The sequence below is a fragment of the Orbicella faveolata genome, unplaced genomic scaffold (assembly GCF_042242905.1).
Source record: "Orbicella faveolata isolate gen_17 unplaced genomic scaffold, um_ofav_v1 contig_34, whole genome shotgun sequence".
In the NCBI taxonomy this organism is placed as follows: domain Eukaryota; kingdom Metazoa; phylum Cnidaria; class Anthozoa; order Scleractinia; family Merulinidae; genus Orbicella; species Orbicella faveolata.
Genome location: NW_028301563.1, coordinates 5,987,094 through 6,012,635, shown reverse-complemented (window position 1 = coordinate 6,012,635; position 25,542 = coordinate 5,987,094). Strand labels below are relative to the sequence as shown.

General features: G+C 38.1%; 2 protein-coding genes across 2 annotated transcripts; both read left to right on the top strand.

Moving 5' to 3' along the window:
* Positions 1 to 6,108: 6,108 nt before the first annotated feature.
* Positions 6,109 to 7,224, top strand: LOC149104391 (uncharacterized). The gene has a single exon (XM_089272178.1). The coding sequence runs from the start codon at positions 6,109 to 6,111 to the stop codon at positions 7,087 to 7,089; it is 981 nt and encodes a 326-aa protein (XP_089128304.1). The 3' UTR covers positions 7,090 to 7,224.
* A 3,776-nt stretch (positions 7,225 to 11,000) lies between these two features.
* LOC110055707 (adhesion G protein-coupled receptor D1-like) lies at positions 11,001 to 25,011 on the top strand. The gene is made up of 16 exons (XM_089271494.1): positions 11,001 to 11,415; positions 14,349 to 15,082; positions 16,095 to 16,142; positions 17,529 to 17,706; positions 18,301 to 18,405; positions 19,054 to 19,120; positions 19,453 to 19,543; positions 19,746 to 19,798; positions 20,810 to 20,936; positions 21,483 to 21,586; positions 22,303 to 22,405; positions 22,799 to 22,949; positions 23,083 to 23,164; positions 23,369 to 23,435; positions 23,727 to 23,809; positions 24,597 to 25,011. The coding sequence occupies exons 1-16, from the start codon at positions 11,361 to 11,363 to the stop codon at positions 24,781 to 24,783; spliced, it is 2,235 nt and encodes a 744-aa protein (XP_089127620.1). The 5' UTR covers positions 11,001 to 11,360; the 3' UTR covers positions 24,784 to 25,011.
* The last annotated feature ends 531 nt before the right edge of the window (positions 25,012 to 25,542 follow it).

Genomic DNA, 25,542 nt, shown 5'->3' with positions numbered 1-25,542 from the left:
ATGGATTACCAGAAGCTCTTCACAGTGACAATGGACCACCATTTACGTCAAAGGAATTTGAGGGCTTTCTAGAATACCTGGGGATAAGCCACAAGAAGGGCGACCCTATTGGCCACAGAGCATCGGAGAAGTGGAACGCGGCTATGAAACAGTTCTGAAGACAGTGCGAATTGTTCGCCTTGAAGGGAAAGATTGGAGAAAAGCACTCCAGAAATTTCTCTTCCAGTATAGATTTACCCCACATACTGTGACTAGGGCGTCGCCTGCCGAACTACTGATAGCGAGGAAACTGCGCGACAAGCTTCCTCGAGTTGAATTCTCCAAAGACCGTACAACGGAAGCATATTGGCAACAGCTGTTGAGAGAGAGAGACAATTGTGATAAACTCCGTCCGAAGGAATATGCAGACAGGACACGGGGAGCCAAACAGAGCAATATTGAGGAGGGTGACAAAGTGTTACTAGGGCAGACGCGTGAAAACAAGCTCTCACCAAACTATGAGCCAGAACCTTACATTGTCAATCGTAAAGATGGAAATGCTGTCATCTTACAAGACACAAATGGGAGCAATAGTATGCACAACATTGTTCACATGAACAAGTTTGATGATCCTGAAACTGTTGACAAAGGGGAAATAGATCCGCAGCCACACCTACCCGAGAAGCCACGGTGCAGCCCTAATAGGATCACTCGAATATCAGCCCTAGTCAACCAGCAGTAGATACACCAGAAGCTCAATCTAGCCCCTTAACATCAGTTGCTTCGCGTCCTGTGTGTGCCAGGCAAGCGCCCGCCTGAATGCAAGATTATGTATATGCGCATAGTTAGAATTATTCACAGGAAAATAAGATTCTGAACTTTCTTTTAAACACTTTATTAGTAACTTCGAGTTTGTTATCTCAACCTTGGTAGATTTACTTGTTTGTTTTTGTAGTAACTTAGGGAGATGTAGTGTCCCGTATGTTCTTTGTGACTGTTTTATTATTACGGGATATATGGTAGCTAGCATGTGGTCTGGAGATGTCAAACGATTAAAACATGTTGTTATGAACCGAGTTGTTTAGTGTAGACACCACAAAGACTTCTTCTTAAAGTTATTTCGACTCAAAATCGACTTAAAATAAATTGCTAGTATGTTAAAATATTTCTTAAAACCATTGAAACAAGACAAGGAAAGCTGTTGAGATGAACAGCATCATCCGTATTATATTTTTTAGATAAGTTGTATTTTAAATATCACGACAAGTATTTAATATTGTGCAAAATATATCTTACTGTTAATAACTAAATCGAAACCAAAATGCATGCGTATGTTTTCCTGTTCTCGTCCTTTTTCCTGTCTTCTTAATTTAGGGCAGAAATATGTCTATTCTTTCCCATGAATAGACTATTATACAATTTATTTTCTGCTCAGTGACCTGGCCTTTGAAAGGCAGCAAGGCTGGAGGTGACCATGTTTTGATACAGACCTCACTGATCAGTTTTGCTGTGTAAATCAAGTTGTTGTAATGCAAACCAATTAACAATTACGGTGCCCCTATGATCAAATTCTGGATATCCAGTTTTTACATTTTCGTACACCATAGGTCTTTCCTAGGTATCTTGCCAAATTTCAGTCTATTACGAACATTAGAACTCGCGTTTTTGGGACCTTTATTTCCGAAAATTTACGGCCGCATTATTTTCCTTGTTTCAAGTCTTGGTTGAGAATGTGACTAAATGACGTCATTTTCTCAAAAATGTCACACGGGTTGAAATTATAATAACAATTTGATTAGAAAATTGCACGAATGTAAGACCAAAGTTTTTGTTCTTCTTTATGCGAATTGCAGTAGCCTGTTAGCAATAACAGACGAGCTTATAAGATCAATTAATTTTAGCAATAACTATAGCTCGTTTTAAAATATATCCTGGCTTGATCTGCTTTTCCTTCTTTGCAACCTGACCTGACGGATTTCTTTTAAGCGTTGGAAAATGGTTTAAATAGTTAATTGTATCATTACCCAGTGAAATGAATAGTGCGTTAAGTAATATATAGACAGCGTGGCCAAGTTGTTTAGGGCGCTGGATTTGAAATCTGGAGGTCCCTGGTTCACATCCTCCTCCTTACAGCTGCCTGGATTTGTTCTCGGTAGTCCCGAGTTCAACTCCTCGACCGCGTTATGTAAATAGCCAACTTTTCAACCTCCCATCAGTAGGGATTCTTACTAGTTTATGTTCTACTTGCAATATTTGTTTGTTTATTTACAGTGTCCCCAATTAGCACAACAGTGCTAAATACATTCGACACTTAGATAAAGTTATTATAAAGTTATTATTATCATTAAACACTCAAGACAGTGTCTGACCACATTTCCAAACACCGAGAGGAGAGTTGTAAACTTTGACATGTTTGGAAATTTAGTCAAACACTTTCTTGAGTGTTAAATATTTCTTCTCAATGAAAAGTAAAACTGAAAAGAAAACTGAGAAATAAAACCGTGAAAATCTATTCTTACTACGATCAGATATCCAAACCTGGCCACGATTTTGATTCCTTTGTTTAAACTAGATGACGTTTAAGAAATAATGTACAGCCTGATTGCCAGTATCGCAGTTAACTTTAAACAGAAGCTGTTCGCCGTATTTATTGCCATTTTTTGTCATACATACATACATTTACATACATACATTTTATTTGTTATGAAATTAAAATTACAATTGTAACATGCCCGCGGATAGCTGAGCTAATATAGGCGGGTCATGTTTGGACGAGTTATTAATATACAACTAGGTACAACTAAATACAACTGAAGGTAACAAGAGAACTAAAGAGACTAGAATTGACAACGATGACAACGATGACTTTTGTTAGACTTTAAGCTCTTATCCTGAGATTCAGAAAAAAAAAACAAAAAAAAAAAAAACTAGTATTTTGCTTTATAACAGCGGAAATATCTTCGACACTCCTCTCTTCATTCCTTTATTCCCGTATTTAGCTTAGAGAGGGGGTCGTAAGGGGGGTCCGAAAACCGCAAAACCGCGTAAAAAAACGTAAAAAAACCGCAATACCGCATGGAAATTTACCAAAATACCGAAACCGTAGTTACAAATGTGCTACGGTGCCGTCATCATTACTTCTAGTGCACCATTCCATTGGGAAGACGACCTTATTTAGTTTGATAAAAGTGTACGTTAATGTTAATCAACGTATGATCATAAAATAATACTGTAATAATTGACACACGTGCGTGGGACTGACTTCGTTATGCTATTGTGGAGCTAATATAAGTGCGCTCGCGCGCGCACGAATACTGCTGAGTTACCCAATTGAAAAACATCGATGTTTACGACCTCAACACTGGAAACCACTCGAATGTTACACAACGCAAGCTTTCCGCGACTTTATTGTTTGGTGAAAATTCGTCAAGATGCTAGTTTTCAAGCTCAAATATCCCGAATATGAGCTCGGAACAACCATTTTATGTCGCAATTCGACTGAATCAACCTTAAATTTCATTTCAAATTTTCCAAGAAGAATTTCGAATGGCCCGAAGACAACGTAATCAGCTCCATGAAGTGTTCAGTAAAGCGAACGATTATTGACGCGTATAACTCACTAGAAGCGAGTTCTTGCTCCCAGAAGAAACGTCGCCGAGCTTCCAATCTCTCCTTGAAGTAACATCGTCTCTTCCCGACCTTCCTCACAACTACTTCTTCATAACTACTTCTTCTTGCTCGGCAGACATTGTCCCGCACGAGGCCCTGGCAAATACTGTAGGAAATCCGAGCGAAAGATTCCCAGCCCGGAAAGTCAACAAGTCGACGTATCATTGGATAAAACGGTTAATCGTACCAATTATTAACTGGAAAAAAGCAGAAATTACAAACAGCAAAGCTTGCTTGCACAACAACAGTCCATTGCAAAACATAAAAAAAAAAAGATCAAAAGTCATCGGAAGCGTCAGGATCAGAGTAATAACTGTCATAACTGGAAAGCGCAGATGGCTGCAGACTGTTTTTTACCGATTACCGCGATGGAAAATTTATGAAAACCGTAAACCGCTTAGTCTTATTAAACCGCAATACTGCGGGTTAAAATAAAGGTTTCCGCAAAACCGCATCAAAAATAACGCAAAACCGCATCACCGCAAACCCTTAAGCCCCCCTCCTTAGACTATGTAAAAACGGAATCTGGCCCTATACCCACTTAGGGTTATGGTCAAAATCATGTAAAAACGGAAAAGTACTCTATAGCTGGTTTTCACATGACGTCACTAAAATTCAAATTACAAAACTATTGATTTTCCTGAGATTTTACTCGAATGATGTATAAGAGCAGCTGAAAACTAATATTCAGTTCATACAAATGTTCGCTCCGAATGGGTTCTTGGTTTTGTGATACACTACGCTTGAATTTGGCTATCTGAACAGCTCATGTCTTAGAAAAAGTATTATTTTAATATTTTAGAGTTCCTCGAGGGATAAATTAACGCTTTTGTAGTAAAACTCAGTGACAGATGTTTCTGTTGGTTTCCGGCCGCCATGTTGGTGCCCATACGGATGGGCACCAGCATGGCGTCTCCATACAAATCTTTATAAATTTGGGTAAAAATTTCTCCGCATATCTTTCATAAGAAAAATTGCTGTGACCAGAATCTTGGCGAGAGTCTTTGCATATTTACCTTTTTTCATTTCCCAGATTCTGGACTTTATCTATTGAACGGTTTTGATTTTGATTTTGATCTATTTTGAATGACTGAAAACCAGCGATCGCTTATGGTATGAAATTTCGCGTAGATAAATTTCGCGAAAACCTTTTTTTCGCAGGTCTTTATAATTTCGCGATTTTTTTGAAAGTCGCAAAAAATACGAAAATTAAGTTTTCCGAAAAAAAAAAGTGACAATAAGGTGACTCTAAAGCATTTTGCCTTCCAGCGAAAAACCCGCGAGTTAGGGAAGCTAGTGGAAAACACAGCGACTAGGAGTATTTCTACTCCCCCCTGGATGGGATGCTAGTCCATCGCAGGGTTACCCCCAGCATTAAGTTCGCCGGTACCCATTTATACACATGGGTGGAGAGAGGCACTGTGAGAGTAAAGTGTCTTGCCCAAGAACACAACACAATGTCCCCGGCCAGGGCTCGAACCCGGACCGCTCGATCCGGAGACGAGCGCAATAACCATGAGGCCACCGCGCCTCCCAATTGTACAATAGCAAAAATAATGTAGGAAAATATCAGTTTTTCTTTTTAAAAAAATTCTTTGTGTCAGCGGGCGGCTCTCGTAATGTCCTTCATTGAAAAAATAAGGCTTAAATTGACATCTTTGCTAATGGTTACATTTTATTACGTTCTGATCAATAATTTGGGCAAATAGTCAAATACCCATGAAAGATTTATTCAGGTAGAAAAAGAACAAAAAATATAAGCTTGAAACGAAAGTCTTCAATTTTGCACCAGTGGTATACATTATGGGACGAGATGTTAAAAAGTCACTGTGTCTCAGCAGTGGAATACCTGTCGTATTTCTTTCATTTTCCTGACATCACTTCCAAATGCAATCATATCTTTATCGCACTGTACAGAAACCCTCTTGGCTTAATTCTTTGTGTCAACAGTCCTCGGATCTCAGTCTCATTCTCACTCATTAATAACAAAAAATGAAAGCATTAACGATATGTTTGTTAATAGTTACATTTTACGTTCTAATTAATTATTTAGGTAAATAGTCAGATTTTGCCCGACGGAATAAGTCGAAAAAGCAAGACTCGTTTGAAACGAAATTCTTGTTAATTTTTTCCCCGGGACGGGAAGGGACGGGGATTTGAGAAGTCACCTTATTTCAACATTGGAATACCTCTCTGATTTCTTTCATCTGCAATATCACTTCCAAATGTCATTATCTTAATCGCGCGGTACAGAAACCCTCTTCGCTTGATTCTTTGTGTCTCACTCAGTCATTAATGACAATAACGATATCTTTGCTAATAGTCACATCAATTATTTTACGTTATAATAAATTATTTAGGCAAATAGTGAAATATAGCCATTAGCAATTTACCCAATGGACAAAAAGTCGAAAAATATGAGCTTCAAGCGAAACTCTTGTAAAATTTTCCTCTAGTGCAATGGAACGGGATTTTGAGAGGTCACTTTGCCTCAGCAGTGGAATACCTTTCCTATTTCTCTCAATTTCAATATCAATTCCAAATGCCATCATCTTAATCGCGCTGTACAGAAACCCTCTTCGCTGCTTCAGAAAAGCTTTCGTCGTATTTTTGGTGTTCATAGCTGCGATGGATCTGTTTGTTGGCATAATAGTTTGCCCCGGAGAAGCTGTGATGCGATTTTTATGCGCGGTTGGTGACGAGGACGTTCCTAAAGATGGAGATATCGTAAAAATCCTGGGTTACATTGGAGTTAACAGTTCTATTCTGTTGGTGACGGCGATGTCAGTGGATCGTTTCATATCTGTTGTTTTTCCACATTTCTATCTTAAAAGAGTCAACCCAAGGAAACTTGTCGTATGCAACACCATCATTCTTTGTTTCTCTTCGATTTTTGCATCACTTCAACTTGCTGAGATCTCAATGGATGTTTACATTTTGGTAGACATTCATTTGCACACGACGTTCCCTCTCGTCACAACCACGTTAACTTATTTCGGAATGTTTTTATTCTTGAGGAAGCGCGCTCGAGTACATTTACACAGACAAACATTGAATCTACCTAGCAACCCCACACTTCATGACATGCAGCGCTTAAATATCGCAAAAAAAGAACGGAAATTTGCAACAACTTCGTTCTTAATTTTAATTTTCCTCATCATTTCTCTGATCCCATATTTTGTATCCACTTTAATCGATGCGAACTGTTATGATTGCGGCGGTCAAGAATGGTATTTTGCATTACAAGAATCGTCAGTAGCGTTTCTGTTTGTGAATTCATTGGTTAACCCCTTCTTGACAACATTTAGGAATAAAGAGTTGAAGCAATCGGTTCTAATAGTATTTTGGCGCAGGGACCAGAACAGTGCTAGATGTCTGGGGGATTTTGAACTGAAAAGTGATCCTCAGACAACAGGCCAACGTCGCAACGCGGGCAGTTAAAGCACAGGGTGAGGACGTTCGAGGCGTTCGTATAAAGTTTGTGTCCTAGAATAATGGTTCTTCTGTATTTCACCTCGTTCTGTGGCTTTGAAGAACATTCCATTGGCTAGCTGATATAAGTTTCTAAAAGACAACCCGGCCCTTTTAATACAAGGATGGATACAACTGTTTATCAGATAAATCGCATAGCAGGTTGTCGTATTTACACTACGCTTTATCGATCGACTGCACGTTGATTCGGGCCTGATGGGTCTTGCAGATCGCATCAGTTGGCCCAACTCAAACACCAGCGTTCAGAGCTATTGATCGTACTAGACTGTGACAACAGCTCTATTTCCGTTGGAATATGGGTTGGCAGCTAGCAAATGTTCGTTTCTGATAAAGTTTTGTCGGTAATCCAAAATTTTTCGACTGAGATTGTTAGGCAGGAAAAAATAAAATGTACACTTTATAATATACGTTTAATTTACCAGGTTGATCTTCTGTCTAACCGCAACCCTTTGCCATAATTTGTCTTCAATTTATGTTCGAGTGGTTAGCGCAGATTTTATTAAGAGCATTTCCCAAAGACAATTATGTCTTGCCAGCTTTAGCTCCATCGTCGTTCATAAATCTGCTTTCTTTAGATCCAACTGAAAATGAAGCAAAAGCAGACATTTGCGCCTGTTGGAAATATCTCCCCCACACTTTAATTTAAGTCTTTCCTCACGTTTTTTGTAATATTCTCTTGTGTGGCAAATACAGTAAAAATTATAAAAATATATATGTATGTTTATATTTAAGTAAAATGACACCAGAACAAGTAACTGGAAAAGAATCTCGAAGACTCCCCGTATCACAAACATTTATACTAATTTTTAATTTATAATCTAGCTCGGCGGTATTTATAAAGATGCAGCTGCATTTTCACGCCTACATGTAATGATTAAGAATGCAGTTATAATAAAAGTTGTGTATTAATGCCAGAAAAAAAAGCAAATCGAGAAGGAAATATGAAACGATGCCAAAACACTCCTGAAAGTTTGGGAGAACTCGGAAAAGCTGTGGAAACACTCGCATGCGGCTTGTGCTCCCACAGCATTTCTCGTTCTCCCAAACTTTCACTCGTGTTTCTATAACTAGACTGAAACACGGTACATGTTTTCTATTTCTTAAGTTTGGGAGAACTCGAAAAAGCTGTGCAAACACTCGCCTGCGGCTCGTGCTCCCACAGCATTTCTCGTTTTCCCAAACTTCCCCTCGTGTTTCTATAACTCGTTATAGTTCACCACTAAATTTTCTCCGGTTTTCACTGGTTTAAACTGACGCGATAGTGCTCATCCGCGGAGGGGCAGTATTAGCCCATGGTGCCCGTCCGAGGAAAATACCCGGATAGATAGTATTCGTCCGTGAACATTTTTTTTTGTAAACAAGCGAGCTTATAGAAAATAAACAATTGAAATTGTATTAAGTGGGTTTTTGTCTGTTTTATTTTTCAAATTTTTCATTTGGCTTTCACGGCTTTCATCTAAAAAAGTTGGCCCGCGGAAGGTTTTTTTTTTTTTTTTTTTTTTTTACACTTTATTTCAAACACATAGCACTATATTACAATATAATTTACTTAACCAAATTACACTACTTTACACAACTTACACTACATTTCAAATAGACTACATTAAACTACGTTATACTGCTTTACATACATACGACGTCTAGTCGGTGAAAATAAGCTATTATTACTTTTTTTACAGCGAATACTGTGCACATCATAAAACGTTTCTTTTTTTTTAACTTACAATTCCCTTTTCTGTACATTTCGAGGCATAATTACACTTGTATGTTGACTTAAAATCCTTCTAAATGATACTTGAATTCCAGTTTCCTAGTAAATGCGTTCAAGCTTCCTTGTTTTGAACTAAGCTTATTGTTATAAATATAGTATTTAGCAAACAGAAGGACATAGTTAAGCTTTTTTTTAACATCTTCGGGGATGAACCGGGGTCAGGTTCATTTGATAATTTCCCAAAGAGTAATTCAATTGTGTAAAGTGCGCATGAGGTGTCATTTTCCTTATTAAACCACTTAATTACTTCAGAGAATATTTTTTTGACCATCGACAATGGATGAATGAGTGGCTTATCGAGTCAGACTCCTGACAGTACACGCATGCACTGTTGCCTTCTATACCATACAGACAATTCCTTTTTCGTTACAATGATTCTGTGTAGAAATTTAAAGTGGAATTATCTTAGTTTATTTTCTTTGCAGATACCTTTTACGTTGAAATAGACCTTAAATTCTATATCACTAGTCTGCAAATCACGAGTCCATTTTCCAGGCGCCTTAAGTTCTGCATCTAATTTGTTTTGAAAAAACCAATAGTAATCTTCATTCTTCATTTTCAGAAGGTTCACATTTATTGAAGGTGATAACTGGAAAAAAACTGTTTTCTGGTGAAAAAGTAAATTTGGCATCCAGGTTTTGCTTTGCTTTTTCAACAAGTCGCCGGAGTATTGCTGAAACTACTGGTAAATACTGTAGGAAATTGCATTTTAAGTCATACATGTGGGTAAAATCACCATGCGAAAAAAAGATGCCATTCCTCGTGAGGAGGTCGTGTATCCGGAAAATTCCTTTTTGAAACCACGATTTGTAAAAGAAAGTCTTTTGATCATTAAGAATTTCTTTATTGTTAAATAAGACCAAGTCTTGCCCAAGGTCAGATTCAAAGGAGGATTTTAGTTCAAGAAAGAATTGCAGCATTGAATTATAGAATTGGGAGGCATACCAGTCCGCTCAAGAAACTTTGAATCATAATTGGATCTTAACGAAAAATTAAGACTGCCGTACAAGTTAAAAAAATGGTTTGGGATTGTTTTCCAAACCTCGTTTCTTTTGTCATCTTTAGCTAGAAGTCGCGATATCCAAGCTAGCCTTAAGGATTTTGTCATTACATCTGCGTTTGGAACACGCAATCCTCCTTTTTCGTAATTTTAATACATTACTTGACGGTTAATCTTATCTTTCCTTTTTTTCCAAATGAACTGAAAAATAGATGTGTTAATGGTTGGGATACAATTCGTAGGAACATCTAGAATTGACATAGAATAGACTAACTGCGGGATACCGAGGCATTTTGTGATTAAGCATCTGCATCCCAATATAGCCCGCGGAAGATAATTTAGTGGTGAACAATAACTTGAAAGACAATAGAGTTTTCATGTCTCGGAACTATCGGTCTGATAGCTGTCCCTTGGAAATTTGATGGTCTTAAAACTAGCATATTTTATATTTGTTTTAAGAACATCAGCGTAGTTCGAGGAAAACTTTGAGCTTTGAAATATCTTTGAAGTAATATCGCTTCAACTATTTTTCGCGATAAATGCAGTTTTGAAATTGGGCAATATCACTCGGATATTCCCCAGTTTTAGCAAAGGATACTCAGTCACGAGACGCGTTTAGAACACTCGTGCGTGAGCGAAAATATCAATTTTGATGGATTATAAGGACCTTTATACCATGCTCTACAAATTTGGTTAGAGTAATCGTGATTTTTGGTAGCGTTTTTATTTTTATTTTAGTCTTGTTGTGGCGACAAATTTAAACCCTTTTTTCCGGAAACACCTTGGTACTGGAAACTGCCCTTAGTGATTGACGTGAAAATGACATCATCAGGTGGACAGGAATTCTTTTCCAGCTGCCTGCGGGGGATCTTGCGGTTAATTTCGAAGATACCTGTCAGGAACGCTTTTGAAAAGCAGTTCAATATGAAAATTAATTAAATGAGTGAAGGAAGAAAACATTAACGTTTGGACAATGTCAAGATATCATTGTTATGTTAACACACACACACAAAAAAAAAACATAAAAAGAGAATTTAAATGACAGTTATGGAAAAAAAGCCTTACGTAATCAAAATTTCTCTGATTGAGTCTGACTAAAATATAAGAAATGCTGCATATCAGGGAAATATAGCAAAACTGTTTTTCTACATGGAAGTATTGCTTTCGCAATTATCATTTGAACTTACACCGGAAGTCTTCACGCTCATTTTCATATTTAACCGCTACTCCGCCTAATTTATTCTCTTTCATTCTGTGATCACAACGAAAAGAGAAATAGATGTTAGGTTGGAACAACGTTTAACAAAACAGACCGATCTCTGGATACCCCGACAGTAGAAATTGCAAGAACGTCTCGGCTTCAATACTGGAGAGAGGCTGTATTAACTAGTGCTGATAAACATTGTTTTGGGGAACTGTGAGGCTGGCAAAGAAGCTACATCCAAGAAAATGGAATACAATTCTAAAACGTTCATTAAAAGTATCTTAGTGATCGTTGTTTTGGGTAAGTTTAAACTTGCTTTCTTATACATTTTTAACAACAGAGTAGATTGCAACGAAAGGAATTGTCTTTGTACGTTGTGTAGTATTGCATATACTTATAACTTGAATACCGCTCGTTCCTGCAAGCTTTTTTGAGCAAACCATAAAAACTACCGCAAAATACAAGCAGAGCTTGTCGCTGTTAATTGTCAATCCGCTCTCCACTTATCGCACTGAATGTAGTGCTGACAGCGTCTTAAATTTTCCTTCCAAGTCAGTTAAAATTTTATTCCATTTTTCCAAGAAAATCTCTTGTCATTCATTTTTTTTTTTTTTTTTTGCATTAAAAAAAAAAAACCACGATGTGTTTGAAATTCATACATATCTTGTATTAACAAAACTTGTTTCGGATGAAACATCATCCATCGTCAGTTGTACAAGAATACCAATGGAAATGAGCGATAAATAGTTTAACGATGTGTGATGAAAATAAAAATACTTCAGGATTAAGGAGCGAAACAGACAAGAGCGAGAATATTACCCCAACATAACACAAATTAATTAGTATGAAAGGGATAAATTAAGATGTTTAACTTGGAAATAAAGAAGGGTGCTCCCAAAGGATGTTCAAGGCTTCCTTGATTTTTAATTGGAGGCTAGTGGAAGGCGAGTCAAGAACTTCGAAACATTCTTCTGAGCATAGGCAGCGACAGAACCCCTTATGTGTTAGAGATGTTCGCGGATGCGGGTGGCGAAGTTTCTGTCGGTTTCACCAACATAATTGGCGCTACAGCCTGCGCACGAAAACTTGTAAACAATTCGAGATCGCAAGCCAGAAGGGATAGGATCCTTGATCTTATACAAACTCCTTAATTTAAACGGGGCGAACACCAGCCGAGTCAATCGAATGTTCAAATCGCTGGAAAATACTTAAGTAACTATTTTATTATTATTATTATTATTATTATTATTATTATTTTTAATTTTCGAGGCCTTCTGTCGAGTTGCTATATTGATAAAATCATCTGTTTCTTTTCATGAAGACTCGTTCTGGGTAAAATTATCAACATTAGTGTTTCACTTAACAAAAATAATAGAGAAGAAATAATTCAGTCCTTAAAACATAGCAAGAACATTGCAACAAGTCTTAAAGGAGAGGATTCTAATAATGTGAGATGACAGAGCTAGTTGAAGTTAGCAATATTCATTTTTAATTGTTTGATATTGAGCATCAAGCCATTTAGAGAAGCCCTGTGACAGCAGATGGGTTTTTCTGAGTGCAAGTGGTCGTTAGGGAATGATCTAAATAAACCAAACAGTTGAGGCAGATTTGATATTTTGTTTTTGAATCCATTAATTAAGGGTTTCATAGTTAAAGATTTTATGTTAAGATACCAACTAATATATAAATATATCACTAAGTTTTTGTTTTTGCTTAATCCCGCACAAAACTCACAATTACATGTAGCTTGAGATATATTGATATTTTGACAGCTTGGCTTCAGCGCGTCACGAAGTCAACCCATCAGAAAGCTCATCTTCAGTTTCCAATTTGTTTACCGTATTTATCAATTATTGTCGTGAAAGTTGATGACGGGTCCCCGAGGCTTAGGCGTTGATTTGTTGGGTTTAATTACGGGACGTGAGCTAACAGACCTTTTAACCGAAAGGGCCGCCACTTTGAATACCGTTGTTGCAAATAGCTATTATGGGATGCCCAGGGGGCGAATTAGTTTGCATTTACCCCCTGGATATCTCATAATAGCTATTTGAAACAATGGACGCAGAATGGCCACCATATCTGTAAGAAGGTATATTAGCTTACTAGAATTTGGAAGCGGCTCAAATGTATTAAAGATTTTTAAAAGCAACACTGTATTATTTACTGTGCTCAGACTTGTTTACCTCTATTGAAAAACATGAACACTGTAAAAACTTACATCACTAGAAGTAAGCAAATCACGTCTCTTTTTCTTTGGTCATCGTAGCTTAAAAAAAAAAAATAACACGCAAACTCCCGCGATAAACATGACAGTTAAACGCATTGTTAGAAAAAAAATCGCAATCAACATTTTATTTGACGTTTCGTTTGTTTCAATATACACCTTCAGAAGTGAACGTTGAGAAGAGAAGTTACAAATATATTGAAATGTAAGATAAGTAACTAATGAATATTATAGGACAAGAGTCCTTATAGTCTCTTGTTAAGGAAGAGTAAGAATGACAGAAGCTGAAAACATTTGCGTATTTAAAACATGCAACCTAATAAACATAAAACCTTTTCCCTGGTTAACATTATCATTTAGGATAGGTTTCAAATCCCTCATAAGTAGAGTCTCCTTTATCTTACAATGGCTATCTGACCCTCCTCTTGCTAGTATGTTCGTACGTGCAATTACCCGTTGTAACTGTTTTTAAATCATCTTTTGTAGATTGCGAAAACAATGTTTATTCATGCAGATCCTGCCTTTACAAAAAATGGTAGCTTAGATTACGAACATACATCAACTGAGAATGTTGATCACCAAATTCCATAAAAAACTAAAAATTATTCACCGAAATTAATTAAAACTTGGGCAAGCATTGGAGGCCAATGTAATCATAGTCGTGTTCTGTGCTCTTGTTACAATATTTAAGAAATAGAAAACATGTACCGTGTTTCTGTCGAGTTAGAGAAACACCAGTGGAAGTTTGGGAGAACGAGAAATGCTGTGGGAACACTGGCCGCAGGCGAGTGTTTCCACAGCTTTTTTCGAGTTCTCCCAAACTTTTACTAGAACATGTTTTCTATTTCTTTGAGAAAACACCGCGGCCACAAGGAAAACAGGAAAAGGAAAACAATTTGTTAACTTTGATTATCAAAATGTAAATTCTCTTTGCTCGCGCCATCATTACGTCGTAAGTGATTATACGTGACTCCTGCCTATTTCTTGACTACATGTTACTCACTTGCAGGAATTCTACTATCATGTGCCTCAGACCCACGGCAAGGTTATCATCCTAACTCTTACCCCAACCGGTACTCTGACCCTAACATAACCTTAAACCTAATCCTAAACCCTGCTCTAAACCTTCAACCTAACCCGAACCCGAACCCTAACCGCCGACGCCAACGCTCACGTGGACATCGACGACGACGGCGACGGCGAGGACGTTCAAGCTTAAGCTCAGGCCGAAGCTCAGGCCGAAGCTCAGGCCGAAGCTCAGGCCGAAGCTCAGGGCGAGACTCAGGCCAAAGCTCAGACTCGGACTCAGAATCACCAGCCAAAGTAACAGCCACAACCACAACAAAAGTATTCTCAACAATTTCAATATCAGCGACTCCATTGTCATTAGCTGGAGCATTGACTTCCTCAGCAGCATTATCAGCATTAGAATCAATATCACCAGTGAGAACATCGTCAATAACATTGATGCCAGTTTCATCGTCACCATTATCATCAACAACGAAAACAACAGCAACAGCATTGACGTCAACATTGGCCATGACATCATCTCCGTCACAATCATCAGCATCACCATTTACGTCATCGGCAGCATTATCATCATTAACATCAACCCAACGGAGATTAACAACAGGAACAGCGACACTACAACCATCGGCAGCAGTATCAATACCCTCGTCATCTCTAACAGCATCAAAGAACAGCAGCATTGAATTTAAGTCTCTGTCTAGCGCAGAAGAATTGGTATGTAAATAGATTTGCAATAATTATTCTAAAAGTCTGCGTACGAGCCAAGTGGCCCATTAGGCCGGCACTAATACCTCCGGTGCTTATCTCTTTATCTCCTGCGCAGGTCCATCTGAATTTTGCAATAGATATATTTATTAAACAAAAATCTCCCGTTTCTGTAGCAAGAAGGAACTTGTAGTATTTCCACTCCTCCTTAGATAAGATGCTGGTCCATGGCAAGGATTAATCCTCCATCATTAAATTCGCTGGTACCCATTTTTACACCTGGATGGAGAAAGGTACTGTGAGAGTAAAGCGCCTTGGCAAAGAAATCAACACAACGTCCACAAGCTCACCTTCTGTGTTGGTGTCAAAAAATCTTTAAACCTAGCTACTTGATTTATTCACTTTTAGATTGCTGAATGAGTGAAAGTGGCAATATCCTAGGATATGTTGTCACTTTTGACTATGATTCCTAATTGAAAATTAGATTATGAGCTCGAGATTTCTATGAGGTGATCACCTCATAGAAATCGAGAGCGAATAATCTAATTGTTTTAGTAGAATTCTTACTAAAATTTACTTCAAATAACGGTTTCCAGTTATTTCTTGATGTATTATTAAACTTTGCGCCTGAAAAAGATCACTCGGATTGACTTGTCATTTAAAATTGAAGTTGTGTACGTGCGCGCATCAGTTTTTTTCAATAATTTCAACTTTTTTAAACGTCAAGAAACCGAAAATATCCTTCATTTTGACTTCTCAGAAGTGTAATTATCCATTTGCATCAAAATTTTCCTCCAAAACTTTGGAAAAACGAAAAAAAAAATGTCGCCATTCCCTGGACGACCTCCAGCCACTGCATACTAATGGCTGATAGTGTTCAATGGCTCAGCCAATCAGATTACAGCATTTGCATTAGTATACTAGTAGAATTCTACTAATAACTGACAGAATTAATTTTACGTTATTTATATAGATAACGCCTGAAAGATTAGCAGCCTAACTTTGATAATTTCTTTTCTAGGTGATGAAGTTGAACACAATTGATTTCCAGCGAGAGACTTCGTTACAGGTATTTTTGACTTCTAATAATTAACCCTTCCAGAGCCAAACGGACGTTTTCGTCCTTTGCGGGGTCATGCACTTTGTACCACTTGTGACGTCATCAATTTAGCCGTCATTAGATATTCTTGATAAGCAGATAAAGCTAGGATAGATCTATCCGCACAACTGTCCGTTTTGGATATCAACCACATTCAAATGCAGCTAGTTGGCTTATGCGAGTGCTCCAAAATAAAACATGTACATTTTGGTACCTAATCGTCAAGGAAATATTGAAAGCGAATGCCATACACTTTGTACAATAACAATTTGATGGATGATATATATAATTTCAGAGAAAAATATCTCAAAGAATATCGAGTGAACAACACAAATATCAATACTCAAAGAAGCAAACTAGCATCGTATAGTTATCCGGATACAAAACATCTTGACTAAACCCTAAAAGCAGACTTAACCGAAGAAAAAACAACCTCTGTGCTCAACACGAATATTTCACTTGACTCACTTCGCCATTCCAACACCTTTGCCACAACTTATCGTAAATTCGGGATACGGATTTACAAGCGTATGAGAGGCAACCTTGACACACTCTTTGACTTAAATTGACTTTAAAGGATATAGTATCCAATGGAATTCTTAAAATGCCGATAAGAGAAGGGCCAGAGAAGCGAAATAAACCCGACGTTGTTGCCACTACGGCAAAACATCCCGACTCACGTAGTCAGATTTCACGCTACGGTTGGATGCAACCGACGTACATGCGCAGTGTCTCATTCTGGGGAAAATTTACTCCCGGCAGCCGTATCAGCTCCAGCCGTAGCAATTTGCTTAAAGTCCCTAATGTCTCACCTCCGGAACGAGCGGCCGGAGTTCCAGCTCTGCCCAGAGACATTGTGCCGTGTTCTTACGCATAACACGTTACTCTCACAGTACCTCTCTCCACCCAGGCGTATAAATGAGTACCAAAGAAAATTATTGCTGGGGGTAATAATCCTGCTCTGGACTAGCATCGCATCCGGAGGGGAGTAGAATTACTCCTACACGTTCGTGCTACTGAAACTGGAGATAAGCGCTAGGCTGATGGGCGAATTGGCTCGTATGCAGACTTTACCTACCTACCAGACATCGCTCTGGATAGCACTATTTCAAAAGAAGTAGGGGACAATAAGAACTTTTGCGCGTTGCCCATAAAAAGAAATAACATGTTAAGATGTCATTTTTATTTCACCTTACTTAGCTAAGCCGAGTTATTTCTCGTGCGGGAGGTAAACCAATTTGGCCAGTTACACCCACGACTGAGGGGTTGAACTAGGGTCTACCTTCAAGAAACCCTAACTTAATTTCAAGCCCGGTTTCCTCAACCGCTCATAGCCTTTTTTATTCCACTTTTTAGGAAGCTGCCGATTTGTTACAGAAAGCCATCGAACAGTTTGGAAATGAATCTTTCCAAGAAAGACGTAATGGAATTTTTTTCAAAGCAGCCATTGCTTTGGAAAACTTTGTCGTCAGATACGGTCACCATCACCTCAATGAATCAACCCCTATGCTTAACAAAGTATACAGCATACTTGGTTAGTAAAAATCTTAATTTCAATTACTCCGATATGGAGATTAACATTACGTTGTACCTGTAAACGTACCTGTTCTTTTTTTTTTTTGATAACGGAAGCATGTAAATCTTTATGGCTTGATAAAATTAGTAAAATAAAACGAAAGATAAGAAATTAGTGATCGACGGGACTACTTAATATTAAAGGCTTTTAACCTCGAAAGACATTTTGATTCTATATGTATTGCTTTACACTAGTGATGTGAAAACTAAGCTAATGTATTAATCCAGAGTAGGAATGTATTTATTTATTCCTTCCTTTAAGGTGACTATGAAGGAGACCAAAAAGTTCAGTTTATATTCAGTCAGCCGAACCTTTCCCGAGTTCATGGCTTCAAAACTATGAATTATTGTCGTAGAATCCGTGAAGGTTCTGTGACTGTGTAACCAACAATTATCATGTCGTGAAACATCAGTACTTCCCGTATAAATGCTTCTTATGTTAATCGATATCATTGTGTGTTAATTTTAAGAATCATTATACAAATACGGCTTATTTGTGTGCAGATTTGTCCCTGGGTGGTAGGTTTAACAATCTTCTTTTCTTAACCAACAGATCTGCGTATTCAGAAAGTTTTCAGTCGAAATGCGAGCGATTTCCATCTCAAGGGATCAGAAAAACAAAATTTTATCAGCATTCCCTCCGATAATTTCCATAATGGTTTGTAAAAATATCTTCCTGGGAGATAACTCTTAGCAGAACGCGACAATCAGTTAAATTGTAATAGGTTCCCTCCTTCCCCGTTCACCACGCTTGCACAAAGCCATCAAGAGAGTCACTTGTCTTCTGGATGGTATGTAAGTCCAGAGTAGGTTAACCATCCCTATTTTCATCTGACTACTATGGCAATTTCCTTGGGCAAATTCGTTCACGTATACTTGACTGAATAAATTCCCGCTGGGGAGAGATCAACCCTTATTTTATGGCACCCGCAAGTAGGTTAGATGAACCAAGTCCTCCCCTGTGATTGGCTACCCGTTCAGGCAATATTGAGCTACCTTGTCTGCAGGGTGCAAATATTGGTGCCCTCCTTGCCGCATAGTACATCTTTTGTTGACCAAGCTTGACCAGCTAGATATTGGAATATTCTTAATCTGCGTATTTTTATGGGTAAAAGAAGAAACAAAAGGAACTTTGCAAATATCCAGCCGATTTGATCAGGACCTCACGCTTGTTCAATAAGCCATAAGAGTTATCACTATACCATCTATAAGCGCTATGGCTGGATATCCAGCTTGAATTCAACGACAACGGTAACTTTACGCCGTTACGTCTTTATATTTCAGTTTTATATTTATTTCATACTAGGTTCAGTGATGGTGGGGATCGTCTACAGAAATCTTCATGAAGAACTGATATCTACTGAAAACAACAGGTAAGCTTGCAAAGCCGATTAGTGAAAAATACAATCATTGCTAGTTTGCATCCGTATATCAACTTTGCACTGGTATAACGTTTTCTTCTTTTTTTCCTTTTTTGCACTGGTCTTACACCTGATCTACACTGCTCTTAGCCAAACAGAATCGAATAATTTCTTATGTGTATTATTGTTTATTTATGTCTTTATCTTCTTTTTTTTATCGGCCAGCGATATGTTTATTGGAAACTTGTTAATGCTCAGACTACCATTGGAAATATCTTGAAGTGTTAACTCTCTATACGATACTGCTAACTAAAATAGCTGTATTCGTGTTCCACTTAATTTAGGAAACTCAACACCATGATAATGGCAGCTGCAATGGATCCAAAACCAAAACAACTGCAACAGAATATCACCCTGAATTTCAGAAACCTGAAGGTAACAAGAACGAAACAAATAATCAGTTGTTTTGTGTTTGTTTTGTTTCATTATTTCCTCCATTCATTTTTTATATTACAAAGGTAATAATCAGTTTAAGTTAAGATCCTTTTTGTCTTTTTCAAGGATTAGCGCGTAAAGAAATTTTGTGTATTTTTTTTTTAATTTAGTCTATTCATGAAGTGATCAAATCTGTTTTCAGGCTGGAGACGGTGAGAGATTTTGTACGTTTTGGAGCGGCTATAGCGAAGAAAGGTCAGTTCTATGAACGTTGTACTTGGCTTTACAGATATTGGTTTGAGGACATTCAGACTTCGCTTCCCATTCAAACGAATGCAAGCGGATTATGTTCAAGATTCTCGTGCTCAAAACTTAATAAGAGCTAACAGTAAGGCAAACATTAAATTTTATTCACTCAGGGCACTTCGACCAGCAACAGCAATCATTCATTTCTAATTTCTGTGGATATGTTACTATTATTTCGTAATTTCCGTGTTGTAGTTCCATATTTTTATCCTAAATTAAAGCATCGCATTTCCAAGTGTCGTATTTCCTCTGATTAGGCCCCTCCATTGACATCTCATGATGAATTCCGCCCGCCCTTAACAAGCCTTTTCTTTAAGAAATGTATTATACTACATGTATACCTCCGTAAGGTTTAACGTTTAACGCCTCAACGTGAGGATTAACGTTTGACGTGAGGTTTAACGTTTAATACCTCAACGTTCACTTCGGTCAGGTAGTTCAAAATTGCTGTCTATTCCTAAAACTAAAACGGCTTCCTACGGCGACAGATCTTTTTCGGTTATCGCACCAAATCTTTGGAACGACTTGTCATTTTGGTGTTCCACCGTGGACTGTTTTAAATCAAGATCGAAACCTTTTCTTTTTAAGAGAGTGTTCTAATATTAGGGCTTTTTGATTAGGGCTTTTATATAAAAGGACTGTAAAAAACATTGGGACTTTCATGTGATGTAAAATGCGATTTTAAGAACGTATTTATTATTATTATTATTATTATTATTATTATTAATAGAGAAGAAGCCATCGGTACGTCAATCACGCTAACAATATGAGCGCGATCAATTTTGAAGTGTCGATCTATTATATCGTCCTTGACTGCACAAATTAATGTGGAAAAAGCCAGCGACATAACACTGAATGAAGAAAAAAGTAAAATAAAAACACTACCTCTCGTATATTTTTTTTCCCATAACGCTTTCCAGTAAGATAAACATTTTTTGTTTGTGACATCATTTTTTGCAGTCCTGATGGATGGTCAGAGGAAGGATGCCATTTTGTGAGATCGAAGAGCAGCTCAGTACAAACAGAATGCGGCTGCAATCATATGACTCACTTCGCTGTTTTATTCGACTATGGTGATAACCCTGAGGTATAAATATTTACGAATGTTCGGTATAAAAAGCGAAGTTATGTAGCGAGAAGAAATAGGAGTACAGAGGCGGATCTAGGATTTTTCCAAGAGGAGATGGGTTGTACCTTTGGGTTGTAGAGTTAATAGGAAATGCCCGGCCCCCAAATGTTTTTGAAGTTGAGAATTGGAAGAAATACAAGGAGTAACGGAATTCGACGTTTCGATAGATCCACCATCATTGTCAAGAATGAAAATCGTTAAATGTAAAATTTGAGAATTGAACCCTAATTTAAAATTTTATTTACACCACAACTGAATACTAACAACGCCACAAAGACGAAATAACATCGAGGTAATTGTCCAGAGTGTTCCCTTCTTTTCTGCTATAATATTCACAACCTATTTCATTTTTTTCTATTTTTTGTTTCTTCAAAGAAAGGGGAATGAGGGGTTGTGGCCTGCCAGCCAATCAACCACCGTCCCCGTAAATTCGCCCCTGGAGTAATATTGTTTTTAAGATACTCTAAATCACTGGCCTTCTGACACCTGTTCTCAAATTGGCAGATTACAGAGGCAGATGAGAAGATATTGACGATTTTTACCTACGTGGGCTTATCTCTCTCCATCGCGGGGTTAATTCTCACGATAATCGCGTATTCTCGTTTCACGTGAGTAGTTAAAAATACATAACAAAGGACACTTCGAATGTTTTGTATAGACTGGTCAAGATCAAGGTAAAAGACTTAATCCCCCATATAGGCCTTCTACCCAGGGTAATACCTCTTAAGTTATTTTTAGACAAGATACCCAGTTCTTCGCGGATGATACTCGCGCGATGCGTGGACAGCCCAAGGGACGCACATGAGACTACTCAAGACAAAATGGAGGGAAATATGGTGTAAAGTCATTTCATACGTTTTGATTTTCAAAAGACGTTTCATAGCGCGGATTACCTTGGGTATAAGGTCAATATGGAGGATTAACTCTCTTGACTATCTTCTTAACTATCTTCTCTTGATACTCCCTATAAAACAAAAAGCACGGTATGATGGACTGCTCGGAGCATAGTTAAGATACTAATAATAATAATACAAGTGACTCACTGTTGTAAATCCGAACGTCCAGTGTAGGCCCCCTCCTTCCAATTTTCCACAGAATTGACCCAGAATGTTGGAATTACTCCGTGCAAACACGCAAAACTTCTTCCTCTGGAAATACTTGATTGAAAACGCTGATTTACCATTGATAATAATTTATTTTTCAGTGGATTCCACACAGTGTGCTCAGCAACATCGGCTATCATAATTACAATAGTCGCTGTTTGTTGTCTTTTATTTTGCTTGTGTTTTTTATTATATTTTAATTTTTATTACAATGCTTCCAGCGATGCTCAACAGCCTCTCTCACAGATAAGAATGAGTCTTGCTGGATCTCTTGGAGCAACACAAGTTATCTTTCTTGGCGGCATCAATTTCACAGAAAGCACGGTTAGAAATTTTCTTGCTTTGTTGAATCTCTTTGAAGGTTCCCTGTCGTTTTTTAGCTGGGACACGCGTACATGGACAAAGCAGACAAAAGTAGACGGAAAGGTTCACAAAATATAATACTGTTGAACTAGAATAATACTTAGCGTGGGGTATTTGAGGGAAAACCCTGTCACATATCGGGGTTTAGGTATTACTGCATTTTCTAACATTTTTGTCTTAGCAGTTGTAGCTATCGATAGCAGTTTAGCTAATATATGGGGAAATGAAAGTTTATCTGATGGACAAATGTATGTTAATGATATGGGGAGACGCTCCTTTCCTTCCTCCCCCCCCCCCCCCCCCCTCCCAAGGAAAAGGCACAATTTTGAAGTGATGTACCCCGTTGCTTCACAGGTTGCATGTGTTACAGTAGCGGCCCTCATGCAGTATTTTCTGATGGCAGCTTTCTTTTGGATGCTCGTCGAGGGAATCTACCTTTACTTAAATGTTGTCAAAGTTTACAACATCAACAATAAGATGACAATGTATTACGTCATGTCATGGGGTAGGTTCAATACAGTGATCGAGCATCAGCTGCTCCTGTTATTGTTAATGGCAGCAAACTTACTCGCTCACTCACACTGACGTGGCTCACGTTTTAGAGACAGACCAGTAGAGTGTTATTTTCTGTTTAACAGGTTTTCCTGCTGCCGTGGTTGCCGTTTCGCTGAGCATTACTGCCGCAAAAAATGGCATCCAGAGTTTTGTCAGTGATGAATAGTAAGACAGCCAGTCTTTCCCTTTTTTCTCCCTTTTTGTTTTCTTTTCTCTTCTTCATCTCCTGTTTTAATGCCTTTGATTACGTTGGTTTGCTATTTATCGAGAAATTTTCGTTTTCAAGCTGCTTTTGTAATATGTGGTGTTATTTTTTTTGTTTCGTTTTCTTTCTTTTCGTTTTATTTTTGGTTTCCTTCTGGATGTAAGCTGCTGGATGTCTCCGGATAGCGAGGTTATCTGGATTTTTGTTGCATTTCTGGTGATGATCGAAGTTGTAAGTGATACGAACGTCGAGTAATATATTAACATTTATTCTGATATAAGGTAATCTGCTATTGATTGCTAAATTAAAAGTACCCTTCACGTTGCGTGAAGATTGTTCTATCCTACTTACTTACTTACTTACTTACTTCCTTACTGTACTTGTGTTTGCACTCGTGTTTGCTTACTTGTTTCCTTGTGAAGAAAGGCAAGGACCGAAGTAAAAGTTTAAAACTAATCAATCCTTTAGCGCAGGCCACATATTCTTCCATTACTTATGAAATATTTTTACTTTTATCTCTAGATAAACCTGTTGCTGCTTTCGCGAGTTATCTGGGAAATGACCACAATGAAACCAAAAGGAGAACATCGTATTCAACGGATACGGTAAGAATTGACGCTTAACGAAGGAAGAGTTTCTTCCTCTTCCGGGCGAAGGGGAATTAATCCCGCTTGAGAGAGGCGGAGATTCTCGTCCGATTAAAATGACTGAAACCCCCATAGAAGATCCTCTGGGCGTGGTTCAAGCTAGGTTGATCTCTAAAAGATACCATTCTAAAACCAGACACTTAGGATGCGCCGTGGCCTAGTGGTAAGTGCGCTGGACTCGTATCGGGGTCTCTGGACTTCCGCCCTTGCCGGCGTCATTGTGTTGTGTTCTTGGGCAAGAAGCATGTGGGAGTAGAAACCAGAATAAGCTCCGGCTGTATAAACCACCTGGCCCGACTTTACCTTATTTAAAAAACAGGTACACAAGTAAAACCTGCAAAAACTAAAATACTTATCAAATGCTTTCATCTGCCACGAAATGTATAAGATCTCGTGTCAGATTTATCTGAACCCTCAAGAATGATACGACGGTCTTGGTTATTTTTTTTTTTAATGAAAAGCGAAATTAGGTTTCCTGGAGGATAATAACATCAGGATTATATTTTGTACATCCCAATTGAGACCAATGCCTGCAATTTACATAATTTAGCGAGACAATGAGCAAACCGACCATTTCATATCTGAGTCTCCCAACCTGGGCTGTATCCCTAAGGGGAGTCGACCTAATATCATTGTGAATAAATCTGTGCAACTTTATCGTCATATGCTTCAAGTGTAAAAATGGTTTACATGTAAGTTAACTGATTTCCATTATCGTAATCTTTTTTCTGTTTTTTTTTTTTAGATTGGGCATCAAAGCATGCCTGATGTTGATTCCACTACTTGGGTTCACGTGGTTGTTTGGTCTTCTTTCACCGTTTCACAAAGCCTTCGTCTACATTTTCACGATCCTCAACTCTACTCAGGTTACCTCTTCAAACCTTGCGCTCAAAACGTTTTATTATCAAGGCTTTCAGAAATCTTCACCGTGAAATCGGCCCATTTTCGATATACATGTATTATAAAGATCTAACTTGGCTCCGAGGCTTGGGGAATAACGCAAAAGAAATCACATCAAGATTGAGGGATAAATATTGAATCTCTTTGCTTTTAATTATTCCCCCAAGCCTCCGAACCACGTTAGAATTTTAATCTAGCAAAAATGGCCTATTCACAACATAATAGAAGTAGATATATTGTCTTCATATAAATCGATGATGGTGATGGACAGACTTTAGGATTTAGTATTTTATGAGTTTGTCAGAAGGAGCTATCACGACTAAAGCCGTAACAGTTTTTCTGTTGCTAGCTCTGCCAACTTTAAACTACTCTGGAGTAATTTTAATTGTCTTCTTAGCCTAGTCTGCTGGTAGCACCCTCGGCTCCTCTCCAATAAGAGGGGTCAGGTTTGTAGGCAGTTAGATCAAAATCTTTGTTTAAATAACCAGCGTTAATGTTCTTAATTCTCAACTTTTCTTTGTCGTTCCTTTTCTTATTTCATGGAAAATAGGCCCTTTACACGATCATGTCACATGGTACAAAATCGCACATGCTAGGACGCAAGTTGCATGGTGGGACTTCCAAAACAAAGGCAGGTCAAGGTGGACTGGTACGATGCGCTTTGTTTTGAAAGTCCCACTGTGCAGCTTGCGTCCCTGCTTGTGCATGTGACCAGATCGTGCAAAGGGCCCATTGCATAGTCCACACTCCTTTAAATTCAAAAAAGCCGTTGACATAATTGTTGGAATTCC